At 46.1% G+C, this 20,766-nt stretch overlaps 1 protein-coding gene across 5 annotated transcripts in view; it reads left to right on the top strand.

The window, feature by feature from the left end:
- The window catches only part of kmt2e (lysine (K)-specific methyltransferase 2E), a 32,861-nt gene extending 16,064 nt beyond the window's left edge, over nucleotides 1-16,797 (top strand). For 2 of the 5 annotated variants that reach the window (XM_071527057.1, XM_071527055.1), the window contains exons 4-26: nucleotides 255-484; nucleotides 762-901; nucleotides 1,609-1,790; nucleotides 1,905-1,943; nucleotides 2,044-2,244; nucleotides 2,488-2,618; nucleotides 2,787-2,904; nucleotides 3,087-3,196; nucleotides 3,327-3,579; nucleotides 4,790-4,888; nucleotides 6,637-6,708; nucleotides 7,386-7,571; nucleotides 8,255-8,314; nucleotides 8,947-9,273; nucleotides 10,184-10,486; nucleotides 10,891-11,041; nucleotides 11,232-11,458; nucleotides 11,561-11,617; nucleotides 12,082-12,630; nucleotides 13,354-13,619; nucleotides 14,122-14,201; nucleotides 14,301-14,380; nucleotides 14,499-16,797. In XM_071527057.1, the coding sequence (XP_071383158.1) occupies nucleotides 255-484; nucleotides 762-901; nucleotides 1,609-1,790; nucleotides 1,905-1,943; nucleotides 2,044-2,244; nucleotides 2,488-2,618; nucleotides 2,787-2,904; nucleotides 3,087-3,196; nucleotides 3,327-3,579; nucleotides 4,790-4,888; nucleotides 6,637-6,708; nucleotides 7,386-7,571; nucleotides 8,255-8,314; nucleotides 8,947-9,273; nucleotides 10,184-10,486; nucleotides 10,891-11,041; nucleotides 11,232-11,458; nucleotides 11,561-11,617; nucleotides 12,082-12,630; nucleotides 13,354-13,619; nucleotides 14,122-14,201; nucleotides 14,301-14,380; nucleotides 14,499-15,554 (4,917 nt within the window). In that variant the 3' untranslated portion in view covers nucleotides 15,555-16,797. The remainder of the gene's footprint in view (nucleotides 1-254; nucleotides 485-761; nucleotides 902-1,608; nucleotides 1,791-1,904; nucleotides 1,944-2,043; nucleotides 2,245-2,487; nucleotides 2,619-2,786; nucleotides 2,905-3,086; nucleotides 3,197-3,326; nucleotides 3,580-4,789; nucleotides 4,889-6,636; nucleotides 6,709-7,385; nucleotides 7,572-8,254; nucleotides 8,315-8,946; nucleotides 9,274-10,183; nucleotides 10,487-10,890; nucleotides 11,042-11,231; nucleotides 11,459-11,560; nucleotides 11,618-12,081; nucleotides 12,631-13,353; nucleotides 13,620-14,121; nucleotides 14,202-14,300; nucleotides 14,381-14,498) is intronic. The other 3 variants (XM_071527059.1, XM_071527058.1, XM_071527060.1) reach the window with 2 other exon arrangements.
- The last annotated feature ends 3,969 nt before the right edge of the window (nucleotides 16,798-20,766 follow it).

Genomic DNA, 20,766 nt, shown 5'->3' with positions numbered 1-20,766 from the left:
GATCACCCCATTAGCCATCTAGGTTAGCTAACTTACAAAAGAGTTTTTTTTCTTTTCTAATTCAATGTAAGAAAATAGGTAATTGCGAGTCAGTAGGTCACTACCATCACAAACAAGTACATGCCAAGCATGCAAAACTTTAATTTCCTAATGTAAAGCCAATCTGACTAGACTGCTTTGTGATTTATCACTACAGTAAACCCTACACACAGCATGTGACCCTTATCCTCTGTCTTCTGTCCATCTTCCATCAGGACCATAACTATGGGGCGCGGCCCCCACCTACGCCACCGGCCTCCCCTCCCCCTTCCATGGTGATCCGACCGGGAGAGGGGGGGTTGTTTGTTCCAGGGGGCCAGGACGAGGCGTCCAGGGGCACCACGCTCAGCACCTCGGAGGACGGCAGCTACGGGGCCGACATCACCCGCTGCATCTGCGGCTTCACCCACGACGACGGCTACATGATCTGCTGCGACAAGTGCAGGTAAGAGCCTCGTCTACTGTCGATTCTTGCCTTTTTCATGGCTTTTGAGTTGTTGTACTTCCTGTGATAAACCATAAGGTAAGGTGTGATAAACCAGGTACTTCTTGTATTTGGACTTAACTCTTCATTAGGACCCAATTAGTGGACGTCTCAACAACCGCTAGTCCTCCTGGGGTCCAAACTCGTTGTTAAGGTTACAGCAAACTACTCTTCACAGAGATTGAATAATTTATTAAAAAGCCCTTTGCTGTGCTCTTTCGTCTTTCTTCCTCTTCAGTGCATGGCAGCATATAGACTGCATGGGCATCGACAGGCAGAACATTCCTGAGACCTACCTGTGTGAGCGCTGCCAACCACGGCACCTGGACAGAGAAAGGGCCATCCTGCTGCAGACCAGGAAGAGAGAATGCCTGTCCGGTAAGCAAGACCACAGTGATGGATATGCAGGCCCTAGTTTCCTCAAACATCACTTCAGACCCTAATGTTTTATTTCACTTTTGTAAATTTGAATAAAGTTGTATCGACATGAACAAAATGGTAAAAATTCCTGAGATCATGTTGTTAGTATGCTACCAAATCCCACCCACTTTTGAGAGCTGCATGACCTGCCTAGAGTTTCTATCCAAGACCATAGATAGATCTCTCAGTTCTGCTATTACTGGCTTTCTTGCCGCAGTAAATGGCCAGCTTGTTAGTGAGCAGAGCAGGATGTAGGCTGTGTCAGGCCACAGCCTCCTCCCCCTGCAGGCCACGCCAGGTCTAGTTCAGCCTCATCCTGGGACACACTGACACCTGCTGGACAAGTAACAAACTGTCCATTCCAAAGCTGTGCAAACTGCCAAGACCTTGTATAGACAAATATGCTATTGGAAAGTCATTGCTTCAAGTCTGTTCTTCAACTTGTGGTTGTGGTTGTGCCTGAGCACCTGTATGAGGAACAGTTGTTTAATGTCAAAGCAAATTACCCTTTGGGAACAGTAAAGTGTCTTGTCTTTCCTTTTCCTCCCTGGCCAGCTTTGATTTTGCCTGCAGCAATTGAAACTTTATATGTGAGGCATCTGGTGATAATTTGTTAGTTCAGTGCTCCTCCATGATAACTAACATGTATTTGTTTGTTTATCTAGACGGGGACACCAGTGCTACAGAGAGTGGAGATGAGGTGCCGCTAGAGCTCTACTCTGCCTTCCAACACACACCCACCACCATCACCCTGACTACCGGGCGCCTTGGCAATAAGCAGGCTGATAAAAAACGCAAGAGGAGTGGTGATAAAGACCCTCCGGCAGCCTCCGCCCGAGCTAAGAAGGTCTGCTTTGAGTCATATTAATTTATAATGGAACCAGTCAAAGCACATTATGTATTATATACTGGAACGTTCAATTGGTCATTAAAGATTTACTTTCTTTTACTTCTCTGGCAGGCCTTCCGAGAGGGGTCCAGAAAATCCTCCAGAGTAAAGGTAATCTCACAGGAGCAATACACAACAAGTCTATAGAGTCCTCTATTAAAACTCAAGCCATACCTAACCATTCTACTGTTCCTTCTTAATGCCCTCCTAGGGTGCAGCTCCAGAGCAGGAGCCGACGGAGCACCCATCTCTGTGGGAGAACAAGATCAAGACGTGGATGGAGCGTTACGAGGAGGCCAGCAGCAATCAGTACAGTGAGGACGTCCAGATCCTGCTGCGCGTCAAAGAGCAAGGCGACGGCAAGAGCCTGGCTTACAACACGCATCCGGCCTCTTTCAAGCCACCCGTGGAGGTAAAGCACAGATGAATGCAGTTGTACACACACATTCACGCAAACATGGTGATGATCAAACACACGTACGCTAAAATTACCTGTGACCATAACGCGCGCACACACACACCTTGCCACACAAACACTTTCACATACTTTAACACACAACCAGCCTATAGCACAAACTTTCTCTTTGGATTTGGCATAATTTGATCAGTGCCTGTCCAGGGTGTTTGCTCATGTTCTGATGTCTCTCCCCTCCAGAGTCAGGTTCAGAAGAACAAGAAGATCCTGAAGGCAGTGAGAGACCTGGCTCCAGACTCGCTCATCATCGAGTACAGGGGCAAGTTCATGCTCCGACAGCAGTTTGAGGCCAACGGATACTTCTTCAAGAGGTTAGGATGCTTCACCAGTCAACAAGATTCCCCTATGGATTTGGTTCTTTATGCGTTTGGCTCCATGGTCTGAGCGTTTATTTAATGTAGGTGGTTACATTGTGGTGCCTGTTTGTGAATTATTACCATTCTGTTTCACGCGTTTGCCTCCCTTGTTTTGCTTCTTAGGCCGTACCCATTTGTGTTGTTTTACTCCAAGTTTGATGGGCTGGAGATGTGTGTGGATGCTCGCAGCTTCGGCAACGAGGCACGCTTCATCCGACGCTCCTGCACCCCTAACTCTGAAGTAAGCAGACAGCCCAGAAAATTAGAATGGAAGAATCTGTGTTGTTCCCTATTTGTTTATTTATTTCCATTTTTGAGCCAGCTAATTGTATCCCTTATGCAATATTTAACATTCTGCCCACACCCTCTGTGTTCACCAACCATTACCTTGTTTTCACTCATATTTTGCTCAATCTCCCTCAGGTGCGGCACGTCATTGAGGATGGTATGCTGCATTTATACATTTATTCATTGAGGCCTATCACCAAGGGCACAGAGATCACCATTGGCTTTGATTTCGACTATGGCAGCTGGTGAGTTGTCAGGAGTAAACTTGACAGGCAACGCGCAGAACCACATTAGCAAGGCAAGAAAATTTCACCATCAAACTTGTCCTTCTCTTCCTTGCTTTGTCTCCCTTCCTCTTCCTCCAATTTCCTGTAGTAAATACAAGGTGGACTGTGCCTGTGTGAAGGGGAACCAGGAGTGCCCGGTGCTGAAGCACAACCTTGAGCCCATAGAGAACCTGGGCTCAGGAAGCCGGCGCAGAGGGAGCCGCAAGGACAAGGAGACGGTGCGAGATGACCAGGGCCAGAACCAGAATATGGGCTTGGATGGCGAGGGAAAGGGCAAGAGCATAGTCGACGGCAAGCAGAGGAAACTCTCTCCACTCCGCCTCTCCATCTCAAACAACCAGGCAAGGCTACACCTTCCACCTGCTATGTACATTGCACTAAATGCACCCAATCTCCCCATCTTTACTGCTATACCACTCATGTGTTACCTGTTTAGACTTTGTTTTCTATTGTAACATAGTTTTCCTTGATATACATTTACCTAAGATTCATGGTGCTATGCATGTCATTTTTGTTTGTTTGATCTTGGTGAAGTGTCTTTTCTCTGCATGTTTTCCATTGTTAGTCATCTTTTGTTACTGTACGTCCTTTTTAGTTCCCTCTTTTCCCCAGCCAACAGCCCTTTATGCATCCATCATTTGCCCCACCGCTGAGGTTTTTTACATCATAGCTCAGTTTACAGGCATTTTGGTTTGGCACTTGTCTGGCAGAGGAAGTGTGTTGCACTGTATTCCTCTGTTGTACAGAGGTATCATCATGTTCAACAACAGCACAGAAATGCCTCTTTGTCGGAAATGTCTCTATTTCTCCTCTATTCCAGAATAGCCACATGAGCTTGTCTTGGCCCAGTCAGATTTTTTTACTTTATAACTTGGGATCAAAATCAGAATATGACTATTTGAAATTAAAAGAAAATAGCAAACCCTTGCTAGTCCTGTTTGGCCGTGTAGAAATCATGCCAGCGTGTCAGATAGTTTTGACCTATGCTAGCAGTTTCAGAAGGAATATGAAGACCTATGAAGTGAGGCTGTGGTTTAGTCAGCAAGACAGCTGGGTGCTTTATGGAGACAGCGCAGAGTGCTGTCACAGCTACAATGAGGAAAGGTAAGGCGAGATGTCCCAGCAGAGAAGATAAAGTGAAAGGCATTGCTATCACAAACATGCTCACTTATAAAGCAGGGCACATAGTATGTCAGCTGTACACAGGATTCATTCTGTAAGAGAGTGCTTGGACAGCTTTGGATACCCTGAAAACGGAACAGTTAGCAGGAGAAGCACATGCAAGTTCCCTCAAACATAATTTTGATACAGTATGGTACTATATGACCAAAGACAGTCTCTGAGCAGGTGTGTTTGCACACAGATCGACCACTAGGCTAAATCACCCAACCGATGCTCAGTCCAGTTAGTTTCCCCTATCCTTCAGATTACTCCCCCTGCCCTTCCTTCTCTCCCCCACCTCCCCTCTTGCCTATCTCCCTCTAGTCTGTAGCCAGACTGAATGATGAGCCTTGATAAAGCGCCACCCCCCCCTCTCCCCTCCTCTTACAGGATCCTGAGTTATATGAGGATCTAGAAGACAAAACCTCCGTTAGCAATGAAGTAGAGATGGAGTCAGAGGAGCAGATTGCAGAGAGGAGGAGGAAGATGGTAAGTGTGCCAAGCTAGGGGCTACAGCTTTTTTTTTCCCGCCATGCAGCCACCCAGCAGAAATACCCAAAACAAAACTAAAGCTGTCTCCTGTTGCTCTGGGTGTGGACTTGCCATTTGTCTGCTTACGGGGCTGTGGCTTACATAGGGGCAGCTGTCCTCTTTTCGTTTCCATAAAACTACCCTCCACTCCATCACTCACCCCTTGCTAGCACTTCCACTGCTGTCAATGCCCCTGTTGCTGTTTTGCACAGTCCTATTTCTGTTTTTTTTGTTTTTTTTCCCTCTCTCCCTCACTCTCGGCATCCGTCTTCTTCCAGAGGCACTTCTTTCCTCTGTTAAGGCTCTTACAGGACTGTCTGTCATTATTCAGTGGCTATTTTTTTCTCATTTATTTGCCTTCTTTTTTTCTCCAAAACATCATATGACACATAATAGGCCTCCAGAGCCACGGGTCCTGTTTACAGCACCATCTCTTGTCAGTGGGAACAAAACCAGTGCATTGGGCCTCGTGCATCCTGGAACTATCCCCAGTGTGCATTATATTTTGAGTATACCTCTCACCTTCAATACAGCCAGGAGTTTGAAATAGCCAATTACTGGTTCGACCTCTCTCTCCACTCTACTCTGTCCCCCTGCCAAAGAGCCCCATGTCCCTGAGAGATGGGATCACACACACACAGGTTGGCGCGCTACACATTGACACACACACACTCTCTGGAAATTACCCTGCAGTCAGCTCCATTTCACACGGTGGACCCAAGGTGTAAAGTGCTGACTCATCTTTGGCCAACGTACAGTTCTGCTAATGGGCCAGAGAGAGAGAGGGATGGATGGATGGATAGAGGGAGAGAGGAGGGGCTGCAGAGGGTAGGGCCTTGTTGCCAGGGCCATATCGACTCTGAGAGATCCAATAGGCTGCCTTCTATGCAATGTGGCCCAGGAGAAACCCCTGTAGCTGAAGCGAGACTGGTACATTCACACACTGACGATTACAAATGTGTGTGTGAGTGGATGCATGTGGGTGTTGTAAATCCTAACCATGCTACAACAAGGTGCAGGGGAGATAACAAGGGTGAAGGAGGGTGTTAGGTATGATATCATGCCTACTTAAACAAAGGCCTCTGTTGGTTGAAAAGGGATCCTGCCATGGCGTGTAATGTCCCCCTAACTGAATGTATCCCAGTTGCTCTGTCTTAGACTACATTGTGGTTCACTAGTGGCATAGAGGGCTTGCAATTTGCATCGTGGTTGGTGACTGGACAAGATAGTTATAGGTGAAGCAATACAGTTTTAATTAAAGTCTGTAAGAAGTCTGTAATGCAATGTAGACAAAGAGGGGTTACCATAAGGATGGAAAACCCTTGGAATGGTTTGGCAGGTATGAAAGGCAAAGACCTAAGAACATCAGCCATCATGTCCCCATGTGAGAAAATATCCCTTTTCTTAGCTAGATGTCATTAGGAATGACCTCCAGTATTTGACAATGAGCAAAGTCTTGCTGTGTTACATTCTTGTCACAAAGTGCATCCCTGAAGTAGCACCATGGTCGCCAGGTTTTCCGTCCTGTGCGCTAGGATGTAGCTATTTCAACCACTGCCCAACACCTACGGTACCTGACACAGGCGTATCCATTAGCACCAGAAGTTCAGGCATCCCCCAGTCCAGACCAGTCCAATTTTTGTGTATCCATGTGCAGGGGGGACATGTGTCTTCTAAACCGGGCTGTCTCTTTATTGAACATTCAGGCCAACCCAGCGGAGCAGTCCCATCTGCCTGTCGGGGGGGCCTCCAGCTGGAAGGGACTGAGACACAAGGAGGTAAACTTGACCCATACAAAACCAACCCCACTCCACCCACCTATCAGCCTCCCTACCTGCCCCCACCTCCTAGAGGCCCCACTGACTTACAAGCATACTAACTGTCTCCTCTTATAGACCCCACATCTTCAGCCTGACCAATGCAGCAATATGCGTGTTGTCTCAATATGTGTTATGGTACGAGTCTCTTAAGTATTTCAAAGGGGTGTTCTGACTGAAGGTGGTGCTCTTTATGTTTTTTTGGTGGAGGCAGCCTTGGCTTCCAAGGAGGGAGCTGGGCAAAATTGTCTTTGTGGCACAAACACACACATATATACACACGATCACATTAGATGAGCTATACACTACAACCTCCTGGTTTGTCAGGGTATGTATCTCAGTCAACCTTTGGCATATCCTCACAACATGTTTCTTGTTTTTCGTTTCTGTCTTTCTCCCTTTTTTTGTTTCGCTTATTGCGGAAATGACAGGTCTTTTTTCCCCACTTGTCTCGGCACTGCATTTTTTATCCTGCCAGCTAGACCGGCTTTTTTGCCTTTTCCGTGTAACACACATTAACTGGTTGCATCCCTACCTCTGGGCCCTGTGGGAGAGTAGTACTCCATGGACTAATGCTTCTGCTCTCTCCTCCTCTCCACCCCCCGCCCCCCCCAAACCCCACCTCTAACTCTCTGCAGACACGAGAGGAGAGGAAGATGGAGGCCATCCTGCAAGCCTTTGCCCGGATGGAGAAGAGGGAGAAACGCAGGGAGCAGGCCCTGGAGAGAATTGGTAGCAACAAGTCAGAGGTCGGGTGCCGCAGTGACATCAAGGAAGAACCCCCAGCCACACCTGAGACGGCAGATTCCCCAGCTGCCATGCAGGTGAGAGCTCAGAAAATGACATAATAAACCTCTTGTTCTGTGTGTTTGATGAATGCAGGTAGAGTGACATAAATAGTTGTACCATACCACCATACCAGATCTGGCTAGGTTGTAATAACATGTAATTGTCCCCTCATGATGAAATGTGTGGTGAGGGCAGGGATGTTGGGTATGTTAGGATGTTAGGTCCAATTGTCCCAGTACTCCTCTTTTATCTTTCTATCTATTTCTGTTTTTCGATGTCTATCTATTGATTCAAGGTAGGAGGTTCTTTTACAAACCAATGTCTTGTAATTGCCTTCTTATTTGCTGCCATAAGAATTTTCTAATAAATATTTATCTCTCATCCATTTCCATGCTTATTTTACCTAGGTAGAAAGAGAGACAAATGAATTCAATGTCAAAACCTAATATAGTAGTAATGACATTATGAACATCAAACCACAAAGTCTTTTATAAGGGGATGAGTCCAGAAAATGTGGGATCTGCCATACAATGTCTACACTGTATCTTAAGTCTTTGCTGGCACGAAGTTTGGATCATCTTATTAGTCTGTCTTTTTTTTATCATAAATTGCCTTTGGATGTCATGATCTTTGACTGTGAATAGACAGACCAACAGAGATTGTAAAGGTCTGTCGAGCAGTGATGGTTCAATATCTTTCCATTTGGCTTCATATTCAGGGTTACACGAAAGGACCAGAGGCATCATCTGTGCTGCTACATAGTAGTCCTTCAAACATGGTAGGGCCATCCCTCCCCCTTGGCAACTGCAATGTTTTGTATCTTATTCTTGGACTTTTACTGTTCCTTATAAATCTTGTTATCCGCTTATCCCACTGTCGGGGGTTGGCACTGGTAGTGGTATCTTGGTAGGATGTTCATTTTGATTATCATTATTCTGTTGCCGAGATCAAGCATAAATTAACCTCACCTATCAAGGTCATCATTAATCTTTTGGTTAATATGTGTTATTTACATTATAAAGGTGAGATGTCAGTTTAACATCTGACTATTTGATGCTTGTAGAGTGTCAAAGTTGTATTTGTTTTCAAGCTCAATATTAAGGGCATAACCTGAAAATTCACTGATCCAATTTTGATGAAACTTGGGAAAATTGTTAATCTCACTAAGCTTTCTAGCAATTAAAAATTACTTTGACCAATGGGTACATTACAATTACAGGTCAAAACAAGGGGACACATTTGTTACTCATTAGCCCAGAGGGGGACTGCATAATTTCTGGGGAAGACATGTTTACTGTTGCCTTGTTTTAAAAAATGTAATGATGAATGCATTGACATCTTGATTACTTAACATAATGACAAATCCTTATCATAAACTCTATTGTAATGACACCATTTCGTCTCTCTTAGCCACTGCTGGAGGTGAAAGAGGAGCCAGGACTGAAGCCAGCCAAAGTCAAAGGCTCAAGGAACAGGAAGAGTTTCTCCAGGAACCGCACACACATCGGCCAGCAGCGTCGGCGAGCTCGCACCATCAGCACCTGTTCTGACTTGCCACCTGGCTCTCCAGTAGAGTGCGTTGAGCCCCTTGCCAATGAGGCCCCCGAAGGAGAGATGCCCATCGCTCCGGAGCCTGAGGTCATCTCCTCCCAAGCCCCGGACGCCAGCCCTCCACACAGTAGCTCACCCGCACCTGACAGAAACCGCTCTGGGCACAAGAACTTCAAAACTAAAAAGGTACAGCTGCATTTCTATTTCTGCCTGGGCAACAATAATGTCACCACTACTAGGCAATTTTGTGATTGTCAGACACTTTGCTAAATGTCACATATTCACTAAAGCATCTTCTACAGTGTTTCCCACAGGTTGCCAATTTACTTGGGTGGCTTTGAGCCCAGTATCTCAAATTGTCAGGCACTTAAGTCTCTCACTTTAGTAGAAGCTAATCAGACTAGCACCATTTGATACTGCAACAGTAGCGGACTATTGTACTTGCATCTGATTATTGTTAGTTTTGTGAGGCAAATATAACATTCATCTAATTACTAATAGCTTATAGGCTTCTTAACATACAATATCGGGTCCATCATTAGGCTACGTTTCAGACTGCTTTTCTATTCAGTTCATGCTTGCCCAGACAGTGTGACTTCTGAAGGAGCACACAATGTCTGACCAATACCATGTGCTGTGTAGGCACAATAGATTCTGGTCATTGGAGTTCACCAACATGCTTCCAGTGCTTGACAGCATTAAAATGTTTTTTTTTTTTTTTTTAAACTACATTGATGAGAAACACCAGGTTTGAACCCCAGCTAAGTGCATCTTACAAAAAACTGATTTAATTCTATGAAGTACGGAAAGCTAGTTGTGTAGCTAGTTATATTGACCATAATTCACTGAGCTTATGACACAGCACCTGCTCTTGCTCGAGTAGTCCATGCTTTTTCAAGTCCCGCTGTTTCTATGCTGACACTAAATTTGAAACAAAGCCTGTGAAATAAACCTAAAATAAAAATTGTCTTGGGCAGGTGTTAATTTATCTGGGCGGACTGCCCAAATATAATCAATATATGGGAAACCCTGATGATTGTCAGACACTTTGTAAATGTGATATCTTCACTAAAGCATCTTCTATCTCTTTCTGCAGCAGCACTTTGTGAGTGAGTGGGTGGGTGAAAAGCAGCAGGAGCGGGTGGCGGTGCGAACCCCAGAGCCGACTCCGGAGAGGCCACTGAGAATCAGCAGCGACCCTGAAGTCCTCGCCACCCAGCTTAACGCCCTACCGGGCATGGCCTGCTCGCCACAGGTCTACAGCACACCCAAACACTACGTCCGCTTCTCCTCCCCATTCCTGGCCAACCGCAGTCCCACCACCCCCGGGGTGCCCACTGGGCGACGGCGCTCCAGAGAGCTGCCAGAGACGCCACCGACCACCGGCTCCTGCAAGAAGGTACCGTGTTTTACTTCAGCAATTTGTGGCACCCAGTTAGCTTTCACAAGGCATGTCTGTTTACTCCTGAAAAAGTGTAAGTTACACTCATTATTTTTTTTCTCCCCCATGATTAACTGAAACAACATCTTAAGGTTTAAAGAGTTATGTGGGTCCGTCCTTAAATTTGATATGAAGCTAGAAATGGTCTCCTTTTTTTTTTTTTTTCTTCCATCCATCCTGTTGACCCCCAAGTTGATGCCTTAAAATCATTGGATCATCTGTATTGGTGGCTACTATGGTGAACGACATGTCACTAGAATCAAGAGGGACAGGCCTACCAGGATTTAGCTGCTTTGAAGAGATGTGTTGGAATTTTTCATTCAAATGTGTCAAAGGTGTACTGAACCTGTCCTCTCTTACAGCGATGGTTGAAGCAGGCTCTAGAGGAGGAGGGCTCTACCAGCCCGGCCAGACGACCAAGCCTCCTCATGCCCAGTGAGGGCCCTCTAAGCCCCTCCATCAACGGAGACTCTGACAGCCCTCTACCCTACAATGGCAACTGCTCACTACCAGGTAAACTAGTTATAAGTATGTCTCTGTGAGAATTATCCTTTTAATGGGTGAAAACCTTGGTTATATGCATGCGCTTTCTAGTGGTAAGATATATTCAGCCTCAATTTTAGGAGTCGCACAAAGTTCACTTCACAATAAAAGCACTTGCAGAAATACCCAGCTACAGCACACACTATTTTCCTTCTTACAGAGTTGCCCACGCCTCTGAAAAAGCGGCGGTTGAGTCCATTAGATGCCTGCATGTCTGAGAGCTCAACACCCTACGGCTCCCCTTGTGCCACGCCCACCAGGATGGACCAATCGGAGGCACCCATAACTCCCCTCTTGTTGGCCACCCCACCACGTCCCCGTACTGAGGAGCCCAGTGCAGAGCCCTTGCCTACTACCCCAACACAGACACTTAGTGCCCCTCAGGAGGTAAGAATGTCTATATTGAAATACCATGGTTCTCACACATTCTCACACTTGCACACAGGAAGAAAGGGAGTCAGGTGTTTACATCTGTCCTTGTGTGTGCAGAGTGAATCTTCAGTGGACAGCTCCCCAGAAGGCAGCCGCAGACCCAGTACCCAAGAGGTGAGTGGAAGAGACGCCAAGAGTTACCATTTCTCATGAGGGTTAGGGCTGCAGTGACTATTTGACATCATTGATAATGTTAACAACTCAATTTGTGTTTGTTTTGGGTTATTTTGGGTTTTTTTTCAAAATGACCCAATAACTCTAGATGCAATATTGTTATGACATAAGAAAACATTTCAAATGTTCAAGCAAAACACTGCAGAGGTCTCAATTAGTAGTAGCACAGCGCTATCTTAACCTAACGTTGGCTGTAGTGCAGTAGTAGTAAAGATAATGTTTCAGTTCCTATCACCTGGCATGATGCTGATGATGCAAGGGCACACGTAACTTAATTACTAGAATCATTCTCAGAAAAATCGATCATAATAATTGTTTGTTGCAGCCCTAACATTGGAAAATAATGCATTTTCATCCATTGTGACATGCAGTCACGTAATGATGATCCCTCTCTCCTTTCCTAGGCCGATCGCCCCCCTTTACTGCTCTCCTCCCCCTGTGTCAGGGCTCCCAGTTCAGACGGGCTCCCAACAGAGGGCAAGGTGTCGGTGCCTGTGAGTCCCCAGCCTCCCACTGCTGAGTCCATGGACTGTGGTGGAGAGGACAGGGCCGATGTTGGGGTCGTGGAAGGCAGTAGTGAGGCCTCCTCCTCCACAGAACCAGCTTCTTCCTCCTATACTGGCTGGATAAAAAGCCCAGAGAGAGGCCCTGCTGGACCAGCTGGCCTGAACTTCTCTCCAGTCAACTCCAACTTGAGGGACCTAACCCCCTCACACACCCTGGAGCCCCTGGCAGCTCCCTTCAGGCCTGAGGCTGCAGCTGGTGCTGCAGGAGGGGCCACTGCGGGGACGGGGCCAGTGGTTGGCTCCTCAGCCCCCTTCAGTGAAAGCCAGGGGCAGCTCTTCTACCCCTGCTCAGAGGAGGGGAGTTCCCTGGGTTTCTCTCGCTCACTGAGTGGGGACGGCACCGGAGAGGGAGGGGGTTCGTCGCAGAACCCCCCACAGAAGAAAAAGGTGAGCTGCAGCAGTCTAATTATTGTAAGCCTCTTTCAGTTGTCTTTTACTGCTTTCCTTCCTTGGAGTGTTGCATATATGGCATGATGAGACAAAACTTTAATGATCCTTTAATGGGAAAAAATTGTTGCAGAAGCAAATGGTTAAAGGAAAAGAAAAAATTAATAAAAATTTAAAGAAAAATAGATAAAATCGGAGTTACATAAAGACACTCATGGATAATTCCACACTAGGAACATATGAATTTATGGATGAGAGTAGCTAAAAAAGTATGGATTACAGCACTAAGCAGGTGCTCAAAATAGCAGTAGTATTTCTTGGGACAACAAAGAAGGGGAAATATGTACCGCATAGTGAAAGAGTGAAAAACGATATATGCACATTTCTGCACATAACATTACGTGCAGAAAATGTGCTCATGTCCACATTAAAGGGTCTGCAGAGGGTCACATATGTACATAGAAAAAGTTTGTAGGGAAGTAGGAATCCATGAGCAGACCCTGTTATGTTACGAATTGTTCTTACTGGCTCACATTTTGCATCGCTCACACCACTAGACAATGCGGATCAGATGATCTCAAGTCAGGATGAAAGGAAATGACTGCATGCCACAAAGTGCCCTTTTGTGTCCACTGCAGACTGTCCAAATGCTGCCCTCTGCTGGTGTTACAGTAGACTTGCTGTTTTATTCGTAAATGACGTCATGGTACTGCATCTTCCCAGGTGTCCCTGCTAGAGTACAGGAAGCGTCAGCGTGAGGCTCGTCGCAGCGGCTCCAAGACCGAGTGCAGCTCTCCCATTTCCACCGTGCCGCCTTTGACCGTGGACGCCTTCCCTGTTGCCGTAGAGACCACCAGTGAACCTTCTCTACCCCCTGCTCCCACAGCTCCCAGCAACACCAACAACGCCCCTCTAAAGGACCCCCAGAACAATGAGGAGGCAGAGGCTCCTGGAGAGAAAGGAGAGAAGGAGGGGGGAGAAGGACAGTGGTACGCGCTCTAAAACATACACTGAGTGTAGAAGACATTACGGACACTTTGCTGTTAACGATTTGCACCCCATTTTGTGCAATCAATCTGTCATGTATATCAAAGCTTTAAAAATCCTTTCATCTTTCTACTCCGCCTTATCTGTATCTCCATCTCCACTTTATGATTGAAGTGGATTTAATAGATTAAGGATCATAGCTTTCACATGTATTTAACCACTAATTTTATTTTATTGAAAGAGCAGGTATTCTTAATATGTTGTTTAGTAATGTATAGTATTTTTCATCTTGGGAAAGAGCAAAATTGGCCTCTTAAGCAGAATTTGAATGTGGGTCAGTGGCAACCAGATAGATCTTTTGTCAATAGTGCCCCAAGTGTCCATCCTTCTGCATAATTCATACTGTGTTCATATTGTGCTATGCAGTGTATATGTACTTTAGCTTATGTGGTCTTGCTGTCCTACTGGGAACAAGGTTGTGATGTTACTGATGTTTCTCCTCAGGACGTCATCCACCTCTGTGGAGCAGGCCCGAGAACGCAGCTACCACAGAGCTCTGCTGCTTAGCAAGGATAAAGAAACAGGTGGGAATAATGACAATGACACACAGCCATCCACATTAAAAGTCTTTTCTAATTTCAGACATTTTCACTCCTTTGTAATATTGTTCAACCTTGTTCTAGATGGAGAGACAGAGGGTGGTGATACGCCAGCAGTGAGGGATTGTCCATCTCCGAGTCTTCAGAAGACCCCAACACATGCAGTAAGAAAACACAATCTGTTCCTTCATACCCACATGATGTAAATCCCACTCATCTCTACTAGTCATCACAACAAAGTGGTAACACTGTGTGACTTGGCCTGTTTCTCTCCCCCTCCAGCCTTGCTCTCCTGGCCCTGCTGGCACCGGCCAGCCTCCCAGTCGGCCAGCTAAGGAAGAAGAGAGCGACGGTCAGCCTCGGACGCCCAATCCGACCAGCCAGCCGCCAAGCAAGCCCACAGGTCCCAAGCCAGCCCCTCTGACCCCCACCAAGCTGCATGCCTCCCCCCTACCCTCCTCCCCTGTCCACTACCCTGGTCCCTCCCTTCTCCACTCTCCCAAGCCCCAGCCTCAGGGCTCGCCCTTCCGCAGCCAGAGGGCGCTGTTCTCTGCCCAGCCTCAGACCCAACCCCAGCCCCAGGCTCAGACTGGCCCTGCCCCTTTCCCCCAGTACAATGCCCAGAGCGCTCCCCCGCCACCCCCCCCTCCTCCACCAGCACCGCCAGCCTCGGCAGCCTATTTCCCCAGCCAGAGCGCCTCAGCCGCTGGGCCCTTCCCTGGGTTCAAGCCTGCCGTCACGTCCCCCTATCCTCCTGGTTCCCAGCCCCTGATGCAGACTCTTCCCCACAGCGTGCACTACCAGAGCTCAGCTGCCCCGCCTCCTCCTCCCCCTCCACCCCCACACCCGATCCCCGGCCCCACCCTGCTACACGTCAACCTGCAGCCTCCTCCCATCCAGCAGCACCAGCTCATGCTGACGGCTGCCCCTCCTCCGCCTCCTCCCCCGCAGGGCCAAACCTCCCAACAGCAGCAGCAGCCTCCCGCTGGCAGCACCCTGCTGTCGCTCACCCCTCCACCTCCTCCTCCGCCACCTCCCCCTGCCCCCTCGACCGGCGCCCCCATGCAGCCCCACCACTTTCAGAACTTAGGGGGTTTCCAACCGGCCTTGCTGCACCCCGGTGCCGCCGCCAACCCTTCGGTGCCCCCATCCACCTACCCTCCGCCCCACCAGCAGACGGGACTGCCTCCCCCTCCCCCTCCACCCCCCCAACAGACTCAGCCAGGCCCGGTCCAGGCGCAGCCCTCAGCCTCCCAGATGCCTAGTGGGACTCGTGGAGCCCCTGCGTCCTCGACCCCCTTCCACAGTTCGGGGTACCTGGGCACGGGGTGGCACTGACCGCCCTCCCTGCCGTGGGGCCTGGCCGCCCCTTACAAACTCTGAGAGGGGCGTGTAACATAAGCTGTAGATATATTTTCTATGTACCTGAACACATGGCCAATGGAAAAACAGCTGAACGTGGGAAGAAAGGGTACTTTTTAAAAAAGGACGGGAAAATTAAAAAAAAAGGACCGTGAAATAATCTTCAAAGCAGACTTTGTATAAAAATGAAGATGGACGATCCCCCGGTGCTCATAACCCTCTCTCTGGCCTCCTTTTGTTTTTATATATCCTTCCTGTGATGGAGTGGAAAGCTCTCTGTCCTGTGTCTTGTTTGGACTCCTGTTGTAAGGCCCCGCACTTTGTTTATCAATGGACATTCCAGCCTATATCCCCCCCCTCCTCCTTTGTCAGTTATTCCTTTCACTTCCTCTTCCTCTCTTGTCTGTTGTCTGCTCTCTACACCATTTATTTGTTTAATCTAGTGGCTCATTATAGCGAAGAGAAAGCTTTTTGTATAGAGAAAAAAACACAGAATTATTTTTTTTATTCCTCTGTCTAACAACAAATATCTGTGCACCGCTGCAGAGATTCAGAAAAGACCCTTCTGGGAGCCCGCTTCACTGCCCCAGGAGGCTGCACTCATACGCACGTGTGTGTTTGTCTGTATGTGTGAGTGTGTGTGTTTGTGTGTGTGTGTGCGTGCGTGCATACACCTGCGTGCATGCACACTGAGTGTTTGTGGGATAGGGTGTGAAGGAGTATGCCTGCCTGTCTAGTGTGAGAGTCAGAGGTGGAAAGCACGAGAGAAAGAGTCGTAGTGTAACGAGTGCTTGTAGTCTTCTGAGGTAGCCAGAGTGGTCTCGCTCATAGGTAGGACGTTAGCGGTTTATTTTTGAATATCAATGGTTATTTGTAGAAAGTGTAATTTAATGTATAGGTGGTTACTCCAGCTTTCACCAGGAACAGGTTGTAAATATTTGCTTCTTTTCTTTTCTATGCTTGTACAATTCGCTCCCATCCCATTTTGGAATATGGTTGTAAATATGAATGCTCTCTTGGCAAAGCTGAATGTTTCTGTGACAGTAGCATTATTTTTATTTTATTTTTTTCCTCTATGGACTCTTCAACTTTGTCTTTTTTTATTATTTGTGTGTGTGAGTGTATGTTTGTGCGGAGGGGAGAGACTCACAGACACTGCACTGGTTGGCTATTTTCATGGTTCATTATAATAAATCACTGTAATGACAGTTTTATACCACTCGTCGTGTCATGTGTCTCTGTCTGGGTAAACGCTGCGCTGCCATCTCCACTGCCAGCCTTGTTGACAGGTGTCCACTGCGCTTTCTGCCTCCAGGACGGAAGACGGAAAGCATTGAAGGACAGCAACAAGCTGCTGCTGAGAGGCTGAGATATACCTGTGAGAAAGGCTTGTTCAAGCCTGTTGTGTGTTTGGCCACAGCACGTTTGTCTGCCTTTGGTTTGTTTGGACTCTGGCAAAAATTGTCTTGAAGATGATATTTTAATGAGCAAATAATAGGATACAGCAAAGTAAATAGAATATAAATGAGAATATAGTGAAGGGAGATTTATACATAGCATAACTGACAGTTACAATGCTAGAAAAGTATTAAGTAGAAATAATTAATGTACTATAATGTGGAGTAACTCCAGAAGCTACATTTGTGCAGCACTTTTCTAGACAAAATGCCAAATTGCTGCTTTTTAACTTAGTGTGACTATCATTCCTTCCTCTATTAGAGATGCGTATTACAGGGGGTGTCAACATTCATGTGAGCAGATGGCCTTGCACACCTCTCCCTTTGATCCAGGAGGCTGTGTGCATATCAAAGCTGATGCTTCCATCTCAGCCTTCGTGAATACGAGGGCTCTCCTGCCCTTTTGTTTCACTAAAGGGAACAAATAAGCATCCCAGCTCCCACTCAGCATGTGGAATGCCTTGTCTCTTTTTCTACTCTCAGGCCTCTCCCTTATTGTTAGTAGCCCTTGAATTATTTATTATTTCCAAAAGAGCCAAGTTTGGTCCACAAACTTTTAGACTTGACAGCTTCAATGTAAGACGAAAGATCATTCCCAAAGTCATTCACAAAACTTCCATTTAACTGTCCTATTTATATTTCACAAGGTTTTTGACGTCCTGTGTGAACTGCGGAGCTACGAGAAACTCACTAAGCTGAAAAAGTAGAAGGGTTAAAATGCCAGGTTGTGCTTGCTGAAGGATTGGGAACGGCTGGCGTTGTCAGCACTTTAAGTCCTCAGAGACACTTGTCTCTGAAAAGGCAACGGAAGGGTAAGTCCCACATTTTTATCACTACTGCTGCTTTCTAAAGGAACGGGAACAGTAGAAGGGAGAATAATGTGACACCTGCACTTCATGATCTGGGACCTGATGATCTAATATTGCCATCAACATTCAATTTATTCACTGTTGAATATTAGATATAATTCCCCCAAAAAACTTCTCCTTGTTTTAAGACAGTTTGTTTTAATAAGTTAATTTTAGTCAACAGATGTAAGTACACAAATTCTTCAGGAAAATTGGCAGTTTTCATGTTTATTTTGTTTCATACGACGTGTTGCAATGTCAAATGTACATGATAGATATGGATAAGAGTCAGTTGCTGTGATTCCATATTATTACTGGCTCATCTGGACACACCCCAATAAAAAGGGTTCAACATGTCTGTCGATGTCTGGTCTTTTGAGTTACGAGGAGAAAAATATTACCTTTTGTGACCAGAAACAGTAGAATGTGTCCTTCTCCTCTTATGTTCTCTTATGTTTGAGCTTGGCGGGACAAACACACAGGACTCCCTCAGTTACACGTGGCCACAGCTAAAGGAACAGATGGTGGAGAAAAGGTGCAGAGGGAGGAGGCACGTCGTTCACAAGGATAATGTTGAAAACCAAGCTCTTTTACAGCTGTGTGGCAGTGGAAACAACTAATTCTTTATTAGGAGGTTGCTGCTGTTGTCTTTTGACTCTTATCATACATTAACATCCAGTTTTTCTCCATGACAATAAATCAGAATTGTAGTCGGCAGGTAAGGATATCCAGTGAACAGCAGTGTTGTACACCAAGGTAAGACCCACTGTTCCTTCGGTGTGTATTTTTTTAGATAGGAGACAGTGAAGAAAGACAAGAAACAAAGAGATACAACAGTTAGTTTCAAGCCTAGTCACAGTTCATGCTGTTGCTTAGCACAGCACACTGGACGGTTGAATCACTGGGGTATGCTACAACCGCTTTCCTTATGCCCTTTAGTACTGCACAATACTGTATGGCACACACTAATAATGGACCAATAGCTTGTAAACACTGCATCATCAATTGTGTACATTTCAAAGTCAAGACAAAGTACAGGGACGTATTCAACATGTAGCTATACACAGAATATAGATTTGATACATTTGACATATTCGCCTATTCAATGCACTTCAATTTTTTTTTTTTCTCTTTTCATCAGATTTCTCACCAGCAAAACCTCTAATCTCTACCTTCTGATTCTATCACACCAAACATTTGTTAATCATTAAATACATCCAACTTTCTGTTCGCTCTGTTGCTTCTGCTGTTAAAGGAACTCCATCCCAGGCCAAATGCTTGTATACTTGTATTTTCTTTAGCCAACACTCCTGCGTAGAAGCCTCTACCTTCTGAATCAGCCGCAGGTCACACACTATGTCAAACCCAAGTCCAGACCTGTGCATCGAGTAGTTATTCAGTGTTATGGTATACTACACTGTTGACGTGACGACTTGATAACAAAGAGAAGATCTGACAGCTTTGACCTGAAGTCTTTTTAGTCCTCATTTGTGTCGGTCAAAGTCTGCTTAATTTGTTGTGATTTAATTCGATCTGATCGGCCGTCTCTCCGTGGCTTTAATCCAGCGAGAGTCCCGGAGCTGAATTACTGCAAGAAGAGTCCTTTAATTTTGGAACGACAGCCTGGATGTTTCAGTTGAACCTGTGAACTGACATCCCGCCCCTCTAATCAACATGGAGAAAAGTCTGAACTGAAGACGATGCAGTGGCACTGCGTCAACACAGGTGAACTCAGAGCAAGACGTGTCGTTTGCCGTGGCGGTGAGACAAATAAGAAGGCTATTTTACAGGGGGGTCCGCTCAGAGAGGGGGGGGGGGGAGGCATCCTCCTTTGCCCCCTTCCTTTTCTTCCTCTTTGATCTGTTCATCATGCCCCAAAACATCAGCTGTGCATCCCAGCCGCAGGCCAGACTGGGAGAGGGAAGCTGGATCCTGAAGTAACGGCACGTCTAGGCAGCGATGTGGAGTCTGCTGGAATTAATGTGGTTTACAATAATGAATGAGTGCAGATCAGATATTCCCTCTGATGTACGCTGCAGCAAGCATACAAATTCATCTAATTGATTAGGCCTGGTAAATAGCCTGCCACTTCTTTGTTTTGCATTTCATTTTCTTTCTTGCGGTGTTTCACCTGATCTTAATTAAATCCCTTTTTTCTTTGAGAGTAGCTTTTAATGAAAAAAACAACACTATTAATAAAATGTGTTATTATATCTATTAGTAGTAGCAGTAGTAGCTGTAGATGTTATGATATTTGTTAATGTTCTCACATCTGTTACTATATGCTTAGGCTACATTGCTACAAATAAGATCCTTACCTGTGTGTGTGACTGCTTTGCCTTTGCCAGGCATTATATGGCATTATTACCACTTTCTGTGGGAAGAGAGAAACTAGTTAGAGTTCAGCATGGAAAAGATATAGATATAGACATAGAAGAATCTCTGCTGCTCCATGTAGGCTACTCTCAACCAGCAGGTGGCAGTATTATAAAACTAATAGAGAACCCCAGTCACTAGTCCAGTGTTACAAGATAGCCTTCACCTCCAAAGAGACTTTATATGCAAGGACAGTTGACCAGATCAGGTATGGATACACAGTACACCCCTCCAGTGTGTGTGTGTGTGTGTGTGTGTGTGTGCGCGCGTACATATGAGAGATAAAACAATATGAGATGTATTATTAATGAGTGAGGGAGTCTCTAAATTGGACAGGTGCCACTGTTTTCTTCATCCTGCTGAGTGAAGAGATAACAAAAACATCCTTCACTTACACTCAATACAATTCCATTCCCTCTGATATTTGACAAATTGCCTATTTTCACTTTCCCCCTCATATTTCATCTGCATCTCTCTCTCTCGCCCTCTCTCTTTCTTCACACTGTT

The sequence above is a fragment of the Centroberyx affinis genome, unplaced genomic scaffold (assembly GCF_046629955.1).
Source record: "Centroberyx affinis isolate AG114_WGS23_722 - 3 ecotype Tasmania unplaced genomic scaffold, CSIRO-AGI_Caff_v1 ptg001486l_1, whole genome shotgun sequence".
NCBI lineage: Eukaryota > Metazoa > Chordata > Actinopteri > Beryciformes > Berycidae > Centroberyx > Centroberyx affinis.
The sequence above is the reverse complement of the archived record's forward strand: the minus strand, read 5'-3'. Positions and strand labels throughout refer to the sequence as shown.